This window comes from Oncorhynchus gorbuscha, linkage group LG18, assembly GCF_021184085.1.
Source record: "Oncorhynchus gorbuscha isolate QuinsamMale2020 ecotype Even-year linkage group LG18, OgorEven_v1.0, whole genome shotgun sequence".
NCBI lineage: Eukaryota > Metazoa > Chordata > Actinopteri > Salmoniformes > Salmonidae > Oncorhynchus > Oncorhynchus gorbuscha.
The window spans coordinates 45,407,296-45,426,324 of NC_060190.1; the positions used below are offsets into that span (position 1 = coordinate 45,407,296).

The 19,029-nt window shown below is 45.1% G+C and overlaps 1 protein-coding gene across 2 annotated transcripts in view; it reads right to left on the reverse strand.

The window, feature by feature from the left end:
* Positions 1–19,029, reverse strand: part of LOC124003982 (prostacyclin synthase-like) — a 31,842-nt gene continuing 12,813 nt past the window's right edge. For both annotated transcript variants that reach the window (XM_046312688.1, XM_046312689.1), the window contains 6 exons: positions 9,519–9,646; positions 7,462–7,643; positions 4,265–4,418; positions 2,048–2,229; positions 1,569–1,720; positions 1–1,217 (listed from right to left, as the gene is read on the reverse strand). In XM_046312688.1, the coding sequence (XP_046168644.1) occupies positions 1,067–1,217; positions 1,569–1,720; positions 2,048–2,229; positions 4,265–4,418; positions 7,462–7,643; positions 9,519–9,646 (949 nt within the window). In that variant the 3' untranslated portion in view covers positions 1–1,066. The remainder of the gene's footprint in view (positions 1,218–1,568; positions 1,721–2,047; positions 2,230–4,264; positions 4,419–7,461; positions 7,644–9,518; positions 9,647–19,029) is intronic.

Consider the following 19,029-nt stretch of genomic DNA (forward strand, 5'->3'; position numbering starts at 1 on the left):
TGCATTTATTAATTAATTTATTAATTGACACCTTTATTATATTACAGACGCCTTAATGCATTCTTTGAAATGATATTACGTGAACTAAACATTTTTTAAAAAGGAAAAAAATGTAAAAACATTTTCCTTAATGTATTTTCTTTAGAGAGTACCAATGTTACTGTCCCCACTACAACAAACAAATACTTAAATACATGTCATTTTGTCCTTTTAATTAAAATACTGTAGAATTCCATTAATTCCTATGGAGGACTGCTCCTACTTGGGAGTGCCAATATGGCCGACCAGTGGTTTCCAAAGCCTCTCAATGGGCAATACATCGCTTCAGCAAGCCAGGGTTTATATACATCATGCTTTACAATTGCAACCTCTTTGTACATGCATAAGCTTACCACTCAATGTTATGCTGCTGGGATCCCCAGAAACATGTTAGGGGGATATGGACTCAGTAATGTAAAGAGTGACTAAAAAGTAGGCCAACTCTTATTGGTCAACTGGGCTATTAATTATTTTCAAATGACATATAAATCTAAACTTTCCATTCACTCTGCCTCCGACCAGCAGGGCAATGTCAGTGTGACGAATGTGTGGTTCGCTCTGTTTAAAGAGTGGCCAGCCACCCCATTACTCTCAAAGCATCTACCAAATAGTTCTCTGATGCAATGGACACAACTGTCATGAGACTGGAGGGGATTTATGACACCAATTAATCACTGGGATAAGCTCCAAATTTGTTGTGAACATTTAAAAAAAATATATATAATTGTAATTAGGTGGGGCAAGAGTTTATATGGAAAGCACTTTAAACACATGGGGCTGGTATTATTGAGCCAAGCTAATCATTGATACAGCATATTGTATAAACAAAATAGTGAAGAACAAAAACAAACACTTTAAAGTGAAATATACAAATTATAATTCAAGATAAATAGCACAATAACATTACACTGTACATTTGTGTTGGTACAAAAATACATACAAGACTTTATATTGCCATATGTCAAACACTTTGAAATGAGAATAAATTGACGTCTGGTTTGAGAGATCTCCGCACCCGTCTCTGTCTTCAATGTGACCGTCTAGGTTTATATCTGATGGCCAGGTCTCCTTCGGGCTGCAACATTCCAAACCCATAGCGACTGGAGTTCACCTCTGGCATCTGAGCCTCTGGATCGCACAGCTCCAGTTCTAGATGAGACAGCACCAGGTACACAAACCTGAACACACAGAGAGAGACACAATAGGTAAGTTGTTGACATAATACATTACAAACGTGTCTAAACTGTAACATTTTCTGTTTGCATATACCAGTTTTTGCATACCCCATTTGTATTTTCCTTTGGAATGGGCTATTTGCATAGCAGTGAAATTCATCTCACTGGAACCCAATCTTGCATAGACACCTGGAGGAGTCTGCATAGTCACAAACAGCTGCTAAGCCTTCCATCTCCCCAAATCAATTGTCTGTCCCAGAATTTAGTTTGTCCTCTGGTGAGGTGCCCCCCCCCCCCCCCCCACGACTTCCTCTGCCCTCCCCTAACACCCACAGGGAACACTCAGACACTCACTGTCTGATTGAGCTGATAGCAAAGCGTTTGCCCACACAGCCATTGGTGCCCGCGCCCCATGGCATGGTGTAGTACTTGAGCCGTCTCCCTCCTTTAAAGAAGTCCTTCTTCACAGAACCTTCCTGGTTGAGGAAGCGGTCATACTTGAATCTCTATGACAGGAAACACAGGGAGGTAAAGCAGTGAATCCAGCTCATACTGACAAATGATGATCAAACATGACTGTTCCCCCACGCTTCCTGCAACACGCAACCATATCATATCGGATGGCAATATTAGCCTATTATTTCAATTTCCCTGCATATTCCACTAATTGGATGGTACTGTAGGGTGGAGAAGGACAACAGAATGACACAGCCGTGTAACTAAATCCCTTCCCATACAGGGTAATCCGCAGATGGACTTGAAACTAATCTTTATTGTCCAAAAATTAGGGAGCTATTCTTTGATAATGTGGGAGGGACAAGTGACATCCATACTTGTGGTTCCAGGTGGATCTCAGGGTCCATCTGAGGGCTTATGAATGGGAACAGACACACTCTGTCCCCACTCCTGAGTTTGTACTCCTGCCCATCAGCCATGTGCAGGGTCTTTGCCTGTACTACCTCTCTGGTAATGAAAGGGGCAGCACTGAGCCTCAGCGTCTCCTCTAAGGCACTGTCTGGGATGGGGAGGGCAAAGAAAAGAAGAGGATTAACACGAATGTACTCATTAGGCATATCAAATCAAATTGTATTGGTCACATACACATATTTAGCAGATGTTATTGCGGGTGTAGCAAAATGCTTGGGGTTATGTAAGGGTTATGTCCTCATAATAGATTCACCAATATACAGTGCCTTGCGAAAGTATTCGGCCCCCTTGAACTTTGCGACCTTTTGCCACATTTCAGGCTTCAAACATAAAGATATAAAACTGTATTTTTTTGTGAAGAATCAACAACAAGTGGGACACAATCATGAAGTGGAACGGCATTTATTGGATATTTCAAACTTTATTAACAAATCAAAAACTGAAAAATTGGGCGTGCAAAATTATTCAGCCCCTTTACTTTCAGTGCAGCAAACTCTCTCCAGAAGTTCAGTGAGGATCTCTGAATGATCCAATGTTGACCTAAATGACTAATGATGATAAATACAATCCACCTGTGTGTAATCAAGTCTCCGTATAAATGCACCTGCACTGTGATAGTCTCAGAGGTCCGTTAAAAGCGAAGAGAGCATCATGAAGAACACACCAGGCAGGTCCAAGATACTGTTGTGAAGAAGTTTAAAGCCGGATTTGGATACAAAAAGATTTCCCAAGCTTTAAACATCCCAAGGAGCACTGTGCAAGCGATAATATTGAAATGGAAGGAGTATCAGACCACTGCAAATCTACCAAGACCTGGCCGTCCCTCTAAACTTTCAGCTCATACAAGGAGAAGACTGATCAGAGATGCAGCCAAGAGGCCCATGATCACTCTGGATGAACTGCAGAGATCTACAGCTGAGGTGGGAGACTCTGTCCATAGGACAACAATCAGTCGTATATTGCACAAATCTGGCCTTTATGGAAGAGTGGCAAGAAGAAAGCCATTTTTTAAAGATATCCATAAAAAGTGTCATTTAAAGTTTTCCACAAGCCACCTGGGAGACACACCAAACATGTGGAAGAAGGTGCTCTGGTCAGATGAAACCAAAATTGAACTTTTTGGCAACAATGCAAAAAGTTATGTTTGGCGTAAAAGCAACACAGCTCATCACCCTGAACACACCATCCCCACTGTCACACATGGTGGTGGCAGCATCATGGTTTGGGCCTGCTTTTCTTCAGCAGGGACAGGGAAGATGGTTCAAATTGATGTGAAGATGGATGGAGCCAAATACAGGACCATTCTGTAAGAAAACCTGATGGAGTCTGCAAAAGACCTGAGACTGGGATGGAGATTTGTCTTCCAACAAGACAATGATCCAAAACATAAAGCAACATCTACAATGGAATGGTTCAAAAATAAACATATCCAGGTGTTAGAATGGCCAAGTCAAAGTCCAGACCTGAATCCAATCGAGAATCTGTGGAAAGAAATGAAAACTGCTGTTCACAAATGCTCTCCATCCAACCTCACTGAGCTCGAGCTGTTTTGCAAGGAGGAATGGGAAAAAATTTCAGTCTCTCGATGTGCCAAACTGATAGAGACATACCCCAAGTGACTTACAGCTGTAATCACAGCAAAAGGTGGCGCTACAAAGTATTAACATAAGGGGGCTGAATAATTTTGCACGCCCAATTTTTCAGTTTTTGATTTGTTAAAAAAGTTTGAAATATCCAATAAATGTCGTTCCACTTCATGATTGTGTCCCACTTGTTGTTGATTCTTCAAAAAAATACAGTTTTATATCTTTATGTTTGAAGCCTGAAATGTGGCAAAAGGTCGCAAAGTTCAAGAGGGCCGAATACTTTCGCAAGGCACAGTAATTCTTAATTGATGACTCCCTGCAGAGGAATTGCACATTAAAAAGGGCTAGTCAGGTTACTATATTCAGGTTAGTGTCATTATTTGCACTAGAGGTTAGACCACCTGTTGATGGTGACATGGGAGCCATTAGCTAATTGAGAGCATCTTTCATAGTCGGAGCAGGTGGATCTGCTCTGGTCTTTTAGTCATTGAGTTCCTTGTCTTTGTGCAGATTACCCAGGAAACAAGTAACCCTCACCAAACACAGGTGTGTGCTGTAGCCTGTCTAGTAGGGGACACTGTGCTGAGTCCTGCCCTGAGATCTTGCTGAACTCCTTCTTCACCGCCCTCATGGCCTCAGGATTGGTCAACAGGAAACCCAAGAGCCAGAATGCAGCAGGTCCAACGTTACCCTGGCCACAAATGAAGATAGACATGAAGGCAATGACAGTGAGTTCCCTCTCCGATAGTTCACAGAGAGATTGTACAGGTAGCAATTATGTAATCGGAGAAGAGAACATTACACACTACATGACAGCTCTTATTATTTTCTCTCATAGTCGTGTAGTTCACACAAAGGGCAACTAACACTTGTCTGTACAGTTAAATCCTTTCCTGTGTTTCTATGATAGAAAACCACGTCCTGGCTACTGTCAGGAAGTAAGTGCTGTAATGGCTTACTTCAAAAGGAAATACATTAGACACCAAACAGAGACTCAATATGGAGGGTTTGAGGGCACACTGGCCTGTCCATGGCCATCTCTCTGTGTTTGTACATGACTGGAAAGACCACTGAATTTACATTGCCTCCAGACCAAACAATGTTTGCTATGTAACAAACTGCACACAATATAATACCACAAGGAGGAGACCGGGTTTGGTGAGGATATTGTTGGTAACACTTTTTGTTCTTTACTAAATTATTAGTGTTACTGAAAAAAAGGGAACTGAAAGATGGCAATCAAGAGTTGCATGATGATGGTAGATCATGTGTCTGCGGGAAATGTTAGAGGCAGTTGTCAGTTCTCAATGGGTGAAGTAATGTCTACGCAGCACGGTTGGGGTCAATTCCATTTCAATTCAGAAAGATAACATTGACCCCAACCCTGCTAAGAAGAGTGTACTCGGAATGTACTTAAGTCTCAGAATGTGTTCAGACATCTTTGCATTTACAGCCTACTTTTTCCATCTTGGGATTCCAAGGGTTCATCTAGCTGACATCATACACCTTTCTCTACATAAAGAGGCTACCAGTGCACTCTTGTGGTAAAGATGAGTATTAAACTCATGTCTGTCTTTCTGTTGTGAAGTACTTATAAGAGCAGGAGGAGCAGACTGCAGTGTCACTCTGTGACAACAATTCCAGCACGGAAGAGCAATACAGCTTGAGACAATCCCACTGAGGCCATGTACCACTGGGACTCGCAGTAGTCTAACTTAGAGATAGTATATCTGCCCTCTCTTAGCTAACAACACTAAAATAAGGTCTAACTGTTCTGGGGGTTTTCCATACACTCCAGTGGTTGAGAATACAGCGTTAGTATTAATCTTAAAGCACTGCAATTATTTATAGTCTTTCAAGAATCATCACTTATTATAAAATCATTCTACAATGGTTGGACAAGGCGTAAAATGTGGCAGACAAACAGGCACAGTAGAATCCGAATTTGAGAGGCACACTGTGTTGGAAGCCGAATTTTACAAAGGCTAACCCTAACCAATCGAGACTAGCATCTGACATTGGCATGTGAGCGTCTTTGTATTGGAACATTGTCATGTTTAAGATGGCTGCCAGCCAAAAGGGTGTGCTGCTGAATAACAGGTTTTCCGACTTACAAAGCATGTAGATGTCTGTCATTTTTATCATAGGTACACTTCAACTGTGAGAGACTAAAATCCAGAAAATCACATTGTATGATTTTTAATTAATTAATTAGCATTTTATTGCATGACATAAGTATTTGATCACCTACCAACCAGTAACAATTCAGGCTCTCACAGACCTGTTAAGAAGCCCTCCTGTTCTCCGCTCATTACCTGTATTAACTGCATCTGTTTGAACTCGTTACCTGTATAAAAGACACCTGTCCACACACTCAATCAAACAGACTCCAACCTCTCCACAATGGCCAAGACCAGAGAGCTGTGTAAGGACATCAGGGATACAATTGTAGACCTGCACAAGGCTGGGATGGGCTACAGGACAATAGGCAAGCAGCTTGGTGAGAAGGCAACAACTGTTGGCGCAATTATTAGAAAATGGAAGAAGTTCAAGATGACGGTCAATCACCCTCGGTCTGGGGCTCCATGCAAGATCTCACCTCGTGGGGCATCAATGATCATGAGGAAGGTGAGGGATCAGCCCAGAACTACACGGCAGGACCTGGTCAATGACCTGAAGAGAGCTGGGACCACAGTCTCAAAGAAAACCATTTGTAACACACTACGCCGTCATGGATTAAAATCCTGCAGCGCACGCAAGGTCCCCCTGCTCAAGCCAGCGCATGTCCAGGCCCGTCTGAAGTTTGCCAATGACCATCTGGATGATCCAGAGGAGGAATGGAAGAAGGTTATGTGATCTGATGAGACAAAAATAGAGCTTTTTGGTCTAAACTCCACTCGCCGTGTTTGGTGGAAGAAGAAGGATGAGTACAACCCCAAGAACACCATCCCAACCGTGAAGCATGGAGGTGGAAACATCATTCTTTGGGGATGCTTTTCTGCAAAGGGGACAGGACGACTGCACCGTATTGAGGGGAGGATGGATGGGGGCCATGTATCGCGAGATCTTGGCCTACAACCTCCTTCCCTCAGTAAGAGCATTGAAGATGGGTCGTGGCTGGGTATTCCAGCATGACAACGACCCAAAATACACAGCCAGGGTAACTAAGGAGTGGCTCCGTAAGAAGCATCTCAAGGTCCTGGAGTGGCCTAGCCAGTCTCCAGACCTGAACCCAATAGAAAATGATCTGGAGAAGGTCTGTATGGAGGAGTGGGCCAAAATCCCTGCTGCAGTGTGTGCAAACCTGGTCTAGAACTACAGGAAACGTATGATCTCTGTAATTCCCAAACAAAGGTTTCTGTACCAAATATTAAGTTCTGCTTTTCTGATGTATCAAATACTTATGTCATGCAATAAAATGCAAATTAATTACTTAAATATCATACAATATGATTTTCTGGATTTTTGTTTTAGATTCTGTCTCTCAGAGTTGAAGTGTACCTATCATTAAAAATTATAGACCTCTACATGCTTTGTAAGTAGGAAAACCTGCAAAATCGGCAGTGTATCAAATACTTGTTCTCCCCACTGTATGTGTGTAATGGAACAACAGGGATTTTCACCAATCATTCATGAGACCTGTTCAGAACAGCTATAAATAGCTGGGCAGCCCTTGCTTTTTAACAATGACAGAACTCACAGGGAGCTGAGTTCAGGGATTGAATGTGACTCACCTGTGTGGCCCAGAGCTGCAGCAGCAGGGCTCTCCTCTGTGTCTCCTCGTCAGCTCCCTCCTCCTGCAGAAGGTGCCTGTAGCATCTCAGCCAGGTGCTGGACCCCGAGCCCTCGCCCAGCCCCACCGGGGCCAACAGATCCCACAGACGCACCCGTACACTGTGGGCAGTCCTCTTCTCCTCTGACCGACAGACAGACACCCACGCAAAAACACACAGGCACAGACAGTCAAGAGTAAACACAAAAAACACACACACACACACACACACACACACACACACACACACACACACACACACACACACACACACACACACACACACACACACACACACACACACACACACACACACACACACACACACACACACACACACACACACACACACACTAAACAGAGTTAATGTGATTAGTGCCGTGAAAAAGTATTTGCCCCCTTTCTGATTTTCTCTATTTTTACATAGTTTTACTGAATGTTATCAGATCGTCAACCAAAACCAAATATTAAATAAAGGGAACCTGAGTGAACAAATAACACAACATTTGGATACTTTTTACATTTATTTAGTGACAGTGAAGCATGGTGGTGGCAGCATCATGCTGTGGGGACGTTTATCAGCAGCAGGGACTGGGAGACTAGTCAGAATCGAGGGAAAGATGAACGGAGCAAAGTACAGAGATAGATCCTTGCTGAAAACCTGCTCCAGAGTGCTCATGGCCTCAGACTGGGGCGAATGTTTACCTTCCAACAGGACAACAACCCTAAGCACACAGCCAAGGCAATGCAGGAGTGGCTCCGGGACAAGTCTTTGAATGTCCTTGAGTGGCCCAAGCAGAGCCCAGACTTGAACCTGATCATTGAACCTTGAACATCTTTGGAGAGACCTGAAAATAGCTGTGGAGCGACACTCCCCATCCAACCTTGCAGAGCTTGAGAGGATCTGCAGAGAAGAAATGGGAGAAACTCCACCAAATACAGGTGTGCCAAGCTTGTAGCGTCATACCCAAGAAGACTCGAGGCTGTAATCGCTGCTAAAAGGTGCTTCAACAAAGTACTGAGTAAAGGGTCTGAATACTTATGTAAATTTGATATTTCAGTATTTATTTTTAATACATTTTCTAAAATGTTTTTATTTTATTTTTTGATTTGTCATTATGGGGTTGTGTGTGTAAATTGATGAGGGGGAAAAAAGCGATTTAATCCCATTTAGAATAAGGCTAACGTTAAAAAATTTGGGGGAAAATTTCAAGTGGTCAGAATAGTTTCGGAATGCACTGTATTTTACTAATGTAAATGAGCATGACATAAATATGAAGCAATGAGTGAGTCGTCGATGTGACATGAAACATCAATGATATCCACATGCCACATGAATGGAAAGAGGTGACAATAGAGACACGGGTGGGGCAGATACTATCAGAAACAGGAGATATGTGGTAGTAAGTCTGGAGGTAAAAACATATACAGTATGTACTGTGAGGAAAGAGTGCAATCGTAGATAAGAGAATGAAAGGGACAGGTGACAGTGAAATGGTGAGAGAAGACATAGGTGTGTCAGGTGACATCAGATAGAGCCTGTATGAAACAGGTGTGAGAGGAGACGACATAGCGACCATGAGTAATATGCCAGTGTGAATCGGAAATAGGATTCAAACATATGACCCGCTCAGATAAAATAATTCACTGCAGTGATCGCACCATGGCAACCGAGAAACAAACCTAAAGTCCTTTCACTGATGAGGTCACCACAGGGAGTCCATGGACAAATGACATATCAAAAACAGCCAGACGACTCAATGATACAAAAGCTGAGTCATATAAAGTGATAATAATACAGATTGAAAGCTCCCTCTATTCAATCTTTATAATACATTCAAAATCAGGGTAAAACATTCCATCTATAATACAACATTCATAATTAATTGAGCCCTAAGATCGGACACAATTACTCTTTATTTTTATCCACTCACATCCATCTGCCATTGTACTTTTACACAGATTTAAAACCTTGTGGATCATAATGTTTCTTTCAGAGACCATGTTTCATTTAGTCACCTGGTTTTAGCATGGTCCTGGCCATTTTGGTCAGGAGGTTGTCAAACTTCCGGTACTCCGCGTAAACGGCAATGGGGTCTCTTCTGTTACTTTTCTGCTCCCCTTCGAAATGTGTGAGGTACCCTGCCCTGAGGGAGAGAGAGTGGGTAGGTGAGTTTGTGGGTGTAGGGTAGTATGTAGTTTCCCTAGTCAGACAGGTTGCCTCCCACAATGTAACAATGTTCCGGTTACCTGAGGTCTCAGATATACAGTAGGGCAAAAAAGTATTTAGTCAGCCACCAATTGTGAAAGTTCTCCCGCTTAAAAAAATGAGGCCTGTAACTTTCATAGGTACACTTCAAATGTGACAGACAAAATGAGAAAAGAAAATCCAGAAAATCACATTGTAGGATTTTAAATTAATTTATTTGCAAATTATGGTGGAAAATAAGTATTTGGTCACCTACAAACAAGCAAGATTTCTGGCTCTCACAGACCTGTAACTTCTTTAAGAGGCACCTCTGTCCTCCACTCGTTACTTGTATTAATGGCACCTGTTTGAACCTGTTATCAGTATAAAAGACACCTGTCCACAACCTCAAACAGTCACACTCCAAACTCCACTATGGCCAAGACCAAAGAGCTGTCAAAGGACACCAGAAACAAAATTGTAGACCTGCACCAGGCTGGGAAGACTGAATCTGCAATAGGTAAGCAGCTTGGTTTGAAGAAATCAACTGTGGGAGCAATTATTAGGAAATGGAAGACATACAAGGCCACTGATAATCTCGTTGTGTTTGGAGGACAAAGAATGCTGAGTTGCATCCAAAGAACACCATACCTACTGTGAGGCATGGGGGTGGAAACATCATGCTTTGGGGCTGATTTTCTGCAAAGGGACCAGGATGACTGATCCCTGTAATGGAAAGAATGAATGGGGCCATGTATCGTGAGATTTTGAGTGAAAACCTGCTTCCATCAGCAAGGGCTTTGAAGATGAAACGTGGCTGGGTCTTTCAGCATGACAATGATCACAAACACACCGCCCGGGCAACGAAGGAGTGGCTTCGTAAGAAGCATTTCAAGGTCCTGGAGTGGCCTAGCCAGTCTCCAGATCTCAACCCCATAGAAAATCTTTGGAGGGAGTTGAAAGTCTGTGTTGCCCAGCAACAGCCCCAAAACATCACTGATCAGTGACAGTGTGACAGTGTGTGAAAACCTTGTGAAGACTTACAGAAAATGTTTGACCTCTGTTATTGCCAACAAAGGGTATATAACAAAGTATTCAGATAAACTTTTGTTATTGACCAAATACTTATTTTCCACCATAATTTGCAAATAAATTCATTAAAAATCCTACAATGTGATTTTCTGGATTTTATTTTCTCATTTAGTCCGTCATAGTTGAAGTGTACCTATGATGAAAATTACAGGCCTCTCTCATCTTTTTAAGTGGGAGAACTTACACAATTGGTGGCTGACAAAATACTTTTTTGCCCCACTGTACAAGCCTAGGTGGTATGCCAAACAAACCGAGCTTGCTAGTTTAAGTAGCAATTACGCATAGGAAACCATGTCAAAGAGTAGTCATTTCATTGATTGACGTTGCCTTAAGTGATGGTTAAGATGAATTTCCTATCGCTGTCCTCCCACTTAAGGTCAACAGGTACACTTCCTGTGTTCCACTGCTCACCCACATGATTAGTGTTCACAGCGCGGGCCATTACGAGTATAAACTTCTCTCACGCGAAAAGTTGTAATGGCTACATTATCTGCTTCGCATCAGGACGCTGAGTGTTTAAATGACCAACTCAAACATCTCTGGCATCGCTATAAATAAAAAGCCTTCTACAGTGTGTAGGCGTGGAGAGTGCTACAGGAAGGGCAGCCTAGAAGCATAGCGTTTGTGTGAGAGGGAGGCTCAAATAAGCATGGGTGGCACTACTCTTTCATTAGATGCCTCTTACGTGCCACTCAACATTCTTCTTGGTGTATTTACAAACAAAGTGGCTCGTGGAACGGGCTTGTGCGTAAACTGTTTATCCCAGGTGTTTGATGTAGGCCCTGGTTGATGCGTCGGTGAGTGAGTGAGTGAGTGAGTGAGTGAGTGAGTGAGTGAGTGAGTGAGTGAGTGAGTGAGTGAGTGAGTGAGATAGAGAGAGATGAATAGTGTTGGACATTTTTTGTGTCCTCGGTGTCTCTGCAAATGCGTGACTACATGTAACGTGTTGAGTCCTGATTATTGTGTTAGGATGTTCTGTGACTGCTCTCAGGGAAGGGACTGATCGAAGAACACAAAGAAGGGAACACATTGTTACTTTGGCCCAATGCCCAGAAACTGTGTGTGCAAGGTCATGATCAGCCTATTTAGTACTTACTTAGTTCTGGGAACTCCATTTTAGGATTTAGAGAATAGTAAGTGATTGAGTGGAATGATTTTTGTATGATTGACTAATTTACTGAAAAAGGGAAATTAGTTCACAGAATGATTGAGGTATGAGTAAAGTGTTAGAGTAACGTAAACTGATAAGGTATAATTAAAAGTAATAATGGGGAAATGGAACAGTAAAAGTATATATAAAGACCCAGATTGGGCAACAAAGGGACCCAGTAAAGTGATGGCAAAGAAATTTGGTAAGGGGCTACTGTGTCAGACAGCATGGACTGACCCTGCGAAAGATGCTGTGAAGTTTGAAGAGGTGAGAGCAATCATTTCCATGTATAACCCCCCCACCTGTGAAATTGAGGAAATACCCTGTCGGTGCTAGAAGTGGGACAAGTGTAAGGTAGGTTGGAACAGTGATGCAACCAGAGCCAACCATGCTGACCAACTCATTGCTGTGTTTGATAATGTAAAGACAACATACCCAAAAGCACACAGACTGGCAGAAATACATTCCACCATGATGAAGGCCGATGAGAGCTTTGAGGAATATCAGGAACGAATGGAGAATATCTTCCTCCACCACTCTGATCTGACCCCTGACCAAGAATGATATGGCAGCCTGCTGTGCCATGCCATGGTTACTAGCCTGCGACAAGACCTGAAGACAGCTGTGACCCCTACATGCATTTGGTGGGAGACAAAGACCCTAGCTGATGTCAAACCTTTAAATCACCCATGCAGAAAGACAGACTAAGTGAAAGAACTCCAAGACTGGAGCTAAACTACACGCTGCACAGTTTATGTTTTTCACTGGAGGAAGAGGATACCGTGGAGGTGGAGGTCAAGGATAATGCTGAGAGAGGAATGGGAAGAGGGCGAGGAGTGCAAGGCGCCTCTGGAGGAAGAGACTGGAGCTGCTACAACTGTGGCAAGCCAGGACATTTAGCAAATAAAATACAATTTTATACAACCGTGAAATGCTTATTTATAAGCCCTAAACCAACAAAGCAGTTCAAGAAATAGAGTTAAGAAAATGTGAACTAAATAAAAGGAACACAAAATAACAATAACAAGGAAATATACAGGGGATACCGGTACCGAGTCAATGTGCAGGGGTACAGGTTGGTTAGTCAAGGTCATTTGTACATATAGGTAGGTGTAAAGTGACTATGCGTAGATAATAAACAGTGAATAGCAGCAGTGTTTACTTCATGTGTAACTCTGTGTTGTCTGTTCACACTGCTATGCTTTTCTTGGCCAGGTCGCAGTTGCAAATGAGAACTTGTAGCCTACCTGGTTAAATAAAGGTGAAATAAAAAAATAAAAAGTGTAATAACAAAGGGAGCAGGGGGGGGGGGGGTCAATGTAAATAGTCCGGGAGGCCATTTGATTATTTGTTCAGCAGTGTTATGGCTTGGGGGAATTTATATATATTATGGGTAGAAGCTGTTGAGGAGACTTTGGTGGTACCGCTTACCTTGCAGTAGCAGAGAGAGCAGTCTGACTTGGGTGACTGGAGTCTGACAATTGTTTGGGCCTTCCTCTGACACCACCTAGGATATAGGTCCTGCATGGCAGGAAGCTTGGCCCCAGAGATGTACTTGGCTGTACGCACTACCCTCTGTAGCGCCTTACGTTCGGATGCCGAGCAATTGCCATACCAGGCGGTAATGCATTCGGTCTGGATGCTCTCGATGATGCAGTTGTAGGACTTTTTGAGGATCTGAAGACCCATGCCTCCCCTGAGTGGGAAAATGTGTTGTCGTGCCCTCTTCACAACTGTCTTGGTGTGTTTAGACGATGATAGTTTGTTGGTGATGTGGACACCAATGAACTTGAAACTGTCGACCCGCTCCACTACAGCCCTGTCGATGTTAATGGGGGCATTTTCAGCCCTCCCTTTCCTGTAGTCCACGATCAGCTCCTTTTTCTTGCTCACATTGAGGGAGAGGTTGTTGTCCTGGCACCACACTGTCAGGTCTCTGACCTCCTTCCTATAGGCTGTCTCATCGTTGTCGGTAATCAGGCCTACTAATGTTGTGTCATCAGCAAACTTATTGATGGTGATGGAGTCATGCTTGGCAACGCAGTCGTAAGTGAACAAGGAGTACAAGAGGGGACTAAGCATGCACCCCTGAGGGGCCCCCGTGTTCAGGATCAGCGTGGAAGATGGTTTGTTGCCTATCCTTACCACCTGGGGCGGCCCGTCAGGAAGTCCACAATCCAGTTGCAGATGGAGGTGTTTAGTCCCAGGGTCCTTAGCTTAGTGATGAGCTTTGTGGGCACAATGGTGTTGAACGCTGAGCTGTAGTCAATGAATAGCATTCTCACATAGGTGTTCCTTTTGTCCAGGTGGGAAAGGGCAGTGTGGAATGCGATTGAGATTGCATCATCTGTGAATCTGTTCGGGCGGTAAGCGAAATCGAGTGGGTCTAAGGTTTTTGGGATGATGGTGTTGATGTGAGTCATGACCAGCCTTTCAAAGCATTTCATGGCTACCAATGTGAGTGCTATGAGGTGGTTGTCATTTAGGCAGGTTACCTTCACTTTCTTGTGCACAGGTACTATGATGGTCTGCTTGAAACATGTAGGTATTACACACTCAGTCAGGGAGAGGTTGAAAATGTCAATGAAGACACTTGAGCATTGGGCCGCGCATGCTCTGAGCTTTTAGCTAGGTGCAGATCTTGTCTGTAGTACATGGCTTCTGGTTGGGATATGCACGTAAGGTCACTGTGGGGACGACGTAGTCAATGCACTTATTAATGAAGCCGGTGACTGAAATGTTATACTCCTCAATGCCATTAGATGAATACCGGAACATATTCCAGTCTGTGCCTGCAAAACAGTCCTGTAGTGTAGCATCCGTGTCATCTGACCACTTCTGTATTGAACGAGTCACTGGTGTCATGTTTGTCATTTATTATCATGTCTTGTCCCTGTGCTCCCCATTCTGTTCGTTTCCCTCTGCTGGTCTTATTGGGTTCTTTCCCTCCTTCTATCCCTCTCTCTCCCCCCTCCCTCTCTCACTCTCTCGCTCTCTCTTCTCTCTATCGTTCCGTTCCTGCTCCCAGCTGTTCCTATTCCCCTAATCATCATTTAGTCTTCCCACACCTGTTCCCGATCCTTTCCCCTGATTAGAGTCCCTATTTATTCCTTTGTGTTCCGTTCCTGTCCCGTCGGTTCCTTGTTTAGTATTCACCATGCTGTGATTGCGTTTCGCCCTGTCCTGTCGTGTTTTTGCTGTGATTGTGTTTCGCCCTGTCCTGTCGTGTTTTTTGCCTTCATCAGATGCTGCGTGTGAGCAGGTGTCTCTGTCTACTACGGCCTGCGCCTACCCGGAGCGACCTGCAGTCTGTGGCCGCTTCTCCAGTCATTCCCCCTCTACAGACTAGAGGATTTCTGTTATTCCCTGTTTGGACTTAAATAAACTCTGTTTCTGTTAAGTCGCTTTTGGGTCCTCTATCACCTGCATGACAGAAGGAACCGACCAAGGAATGGACCCAGCGACTTCAGACGCTCGTTACACTGCCGTCAAGATCCAAGGAGCCATGCTCGGCAGACACGAGCAGGAATTGTCTGCTGCTCGCCATGCCGTGGAGAACTTGGCCGCTCAGGTTTCCGACCTCTCTGGACAGTTCCAGAGTCTACGTCTCGTGCCACCTGTTACTTCCTGGCCTGCCGAGCCTCCAGAACCTAGGGTTAATAACCCACCTTGCTACTCCGGGCAGCCCACTGAGTGCCGCTCCTTTCTCACGCAGTGTGAGATTGTGTTCTCTCTCCAACCCAACACATACTCTAGAGAGAGAGCTCGGGTTGCTTACGTCATTTCACTCCTTACTGGCCGGGCTCGAGAATGGGGCACAGCTATCTGGGAGGCAAGGGCTGATTGCTCTAACAAGTTCCAGAACTTTAAAGAGGAGATGATTCGGGTTTTTGACCGTTCAGTTTTTGGTAGGGAGGCTTCTAGGGCCCTGGCTTCCTTATGCCAAGGTGAACGGTCCATAACGGATTATTCTATTGAGTTTCGCACTCTTGCTGCCTCTAGTGAGTGGAACGAGCCGGCGCTGCTCGCTCGTTTTCTGGAGGGACTCCACGCAGTGGTTAAGGATGAGATTCTCTCCCGGGAGGTTCCTTCAGATGTGGACTCTTTGATTGCTCTCGCCATCCGCATAGAACGACGGGTAGATATTCGTCACCGGGCTCGTGGAAGAGAGCTCGCATCAACGGTGTTTCCCTGCTCCGCATCGCAACCATCTCCCTCCTCTGGCTTTGAGACTGAGCCCATGCAGCTGGGAGGGATTCGCATCTCGACTAAGGAGAGGGAACGGAGGATCACCAACCGCCTGTGCCTCTATTGCGGAGTTGCTGGACATTTTGTTAATTCATGTCCAGTAAGAGGCCAGAGCCCATCAGTAAGCGGAGGGCTACTGGTGAGCGCTACTACTCTGGTCTCTTCATCTAGATCTTGTACTACTATGTCGGTCCATCTACGCTGGACCGGTTCGGGTGCTACATGCAGTGCCTTGATTGACTCTGGGGCTGAGGGTTGTTTCATGGACGAAGCATGGGTTCGGAAACATAACATTCCTTTCAGACCGTTAGACAAGCCTACGCCCATGTTTGCCTTAGATGGTAGTCATCTTCCCAGTATCAAATTTGAGACACTACCTTTAACTCTCACAGTATCTGGTAACCACAGTGAGACTATTTCTTTTTTGATTTTCCGTTCACCGTTTACACCTGTTGTTTTGGGTCATCCCTGGCTAGTATGTCATAATCCTTCTATTAATTGGTCTAGTAATTCTATCCTATCCTGGAACGTTTCTTGTCATGTGAAGTGTTTAATGTCTGCCATCCCTCCCGTTTCTTCTGTCCCTACTTCTCAGGAGGAACCTGGCGATTTGACAGGAGTGCCGGAGGAATATCATGATCTGCGCACGGTCTTCAGTCGGTCCCGAGCCAACTCCCTTCCTCCTCACCGGTCGTATGATTGTAGTATTGATCTCCTTCCGGGGACCACTCCTCCTCGAGGTAGACTATACTCTCTGTCGGCTCCCGAACGTAAGGCTCTCGAGGATTATTTGTCTGTGTCTCTTGACGCCGGTACCATAGTGCCTTCTTCTTCTCCGGCCGGGGCGGGGTTCTTTTTGTTAAGAAGAAGGACGGTACTCTGCGCTCCTGCGTGGATTATCGAGGGCTGAATGACATAACGGTTAAGAATCGTTATCCGCTTCCCCTTATGTCATCAGTCTTCGAGATTCTGCAGGGAGCCAGGTGCTTTACTAAGTTGGACCTTCGTAACGCTTACCATCTCGTGCGCATCAGAGAGGGGGACGAGTGGAAAACGGCGTTTAACACTCCGTTAGGGCATTTTGAGTACCGGGTTCTGCCGTTCGGTCTCGCCAATGCGCCAGCTGTTTTTCAGGCATTAGTTAATGATGTTCTGAGAGACATGCTGAACAACTTTGTTTTTGTCTATCTTGACGATATCCTGATTTTTTCTCCGTCACTCGAGATTCATGTTCAGCACGTTCGACGTGTTCTACAGCGCCTTTTAGAGAATTGTCTCTACGTAAAGGCTGAGAAGTGCTCTTTTCATGTCTCCTCCGTTACTTTTCTCGGTTCCGTTATTTCCGCTGAAGGCATTCAGATGGATTCCGCTAAGGTCCAAGCTGTCAGTGATTGGCCCGTTCCAAGGTCACGTGTCGAGTTGCAGCGCTTTTAGGTTTCGCTAATTTCTATCGGCGTTTCATTCGTAATTTCGGTCAAGTTGCTGCCCCTCTCACAGCTCTTACTTCTGTCAAGACGTGTTTTAAGTGGTCCGGTTCCGCCCAGGGAGCTTTTGATCTTCTAAAAGAACGTTTTACGTCCGCTCCTATCCTCGTTACTCCTGACGTCACTAGACAATTCATTGTCGAGGTTGACGCTTCAGAGGTAGGCGTGGGAGCCATTCTATCCCAGCGCTTCCAGTCTGACGATAAGGTTCATCCTTGCGCTTATTTTTCTCATCGCCTGTCGCCATCTGAGCGCAACTATGATGTGGGTAACCGTGAACTGCTCGCCATCCGCTTAGCCCTAGGCGAATGGCGACAGTGGTTGGAGGGGGCGACCGTTCCCTTTGTCGTTTGGACAGACCATAAGAACCTTGAGTACATCCGTTCTGCCAAACGACTTAATGCCCGTCAAGCTCGTTGGGCGTTGTTTTTCGCTCGTTTCGAGTTTGTGATTTCTTACCGTCCGGGTAGCAAGAACACCAAGCCTGATGCCTTATCCCGTCTGTTTAGTTCTTCTGTGGCTTCTACTGATCCCGAGGGGATTCTTCCTTATGGGCGTGTTGTCGGGTTAACAGTCTGGGGAATTGAAAGACAGGTTAAGCAAGCACTCACGCACACTGCGTCGCCGCGCGCTTGTCCTAGTAACCTCCTTTTCGTTCCTGTTTCCACTCGTCTGGCTGTTCTTCAGTGGGCTCACTCTGCCAAGTTAGCTGGTCATCCCGGTGTTCGAGGCACTCTTGCGTCTATTCGCCAGCGCTTTTGGTGGCCGACTCAGGAGCGTGACACGCGCCGTTTCGTGGCTGCTTGTTCGGACTGCGCGCAGACTAAGTCGGGTAACTCTCCTCCTGCCGGTCGTCTCAGACCGCTCCCCATTCCTTCTCGACCATGGTCTCACATCGCCTTAGACTTCATTACCGGTCTGCCTTTGTCTGCGGGGAAGACTGTGAGAGCCGCCAATAAACGCAGGAATAAGAGTCCAAGGTATTGTTGCGGCCAGAGAGTGTGGCTTTCCACTCGCAACCTTCCTCTTACGACAGCTTCTCGTAAGTTGACTCCGCGGTTCATTGGTCCGTTCCGTGTCTCCCAGGTCGTCAATCCTGTCGCTGTGCGACTGCTTCTTCCGCGACATCTTCGTCGCGTCCATCCTGTCTTCCATGTCTCCTGTGTTAAGCCCTTTCTTCGCACCCCCGTTCGTCTTCCCTCCTCCCCTCCCGTCCTTGTCGAGAGCGCACCTATTTACAAGGTACATAAGATCATGGACATGCGTTCTCGGGGACGGGGTCACCAATACTTAGTGGATTGGGAGGGTTACGGTCCTGAGGAGAGGAGTTGGGTTCCGTCTCGGGACGTGCTGGACCGTTCACTCATC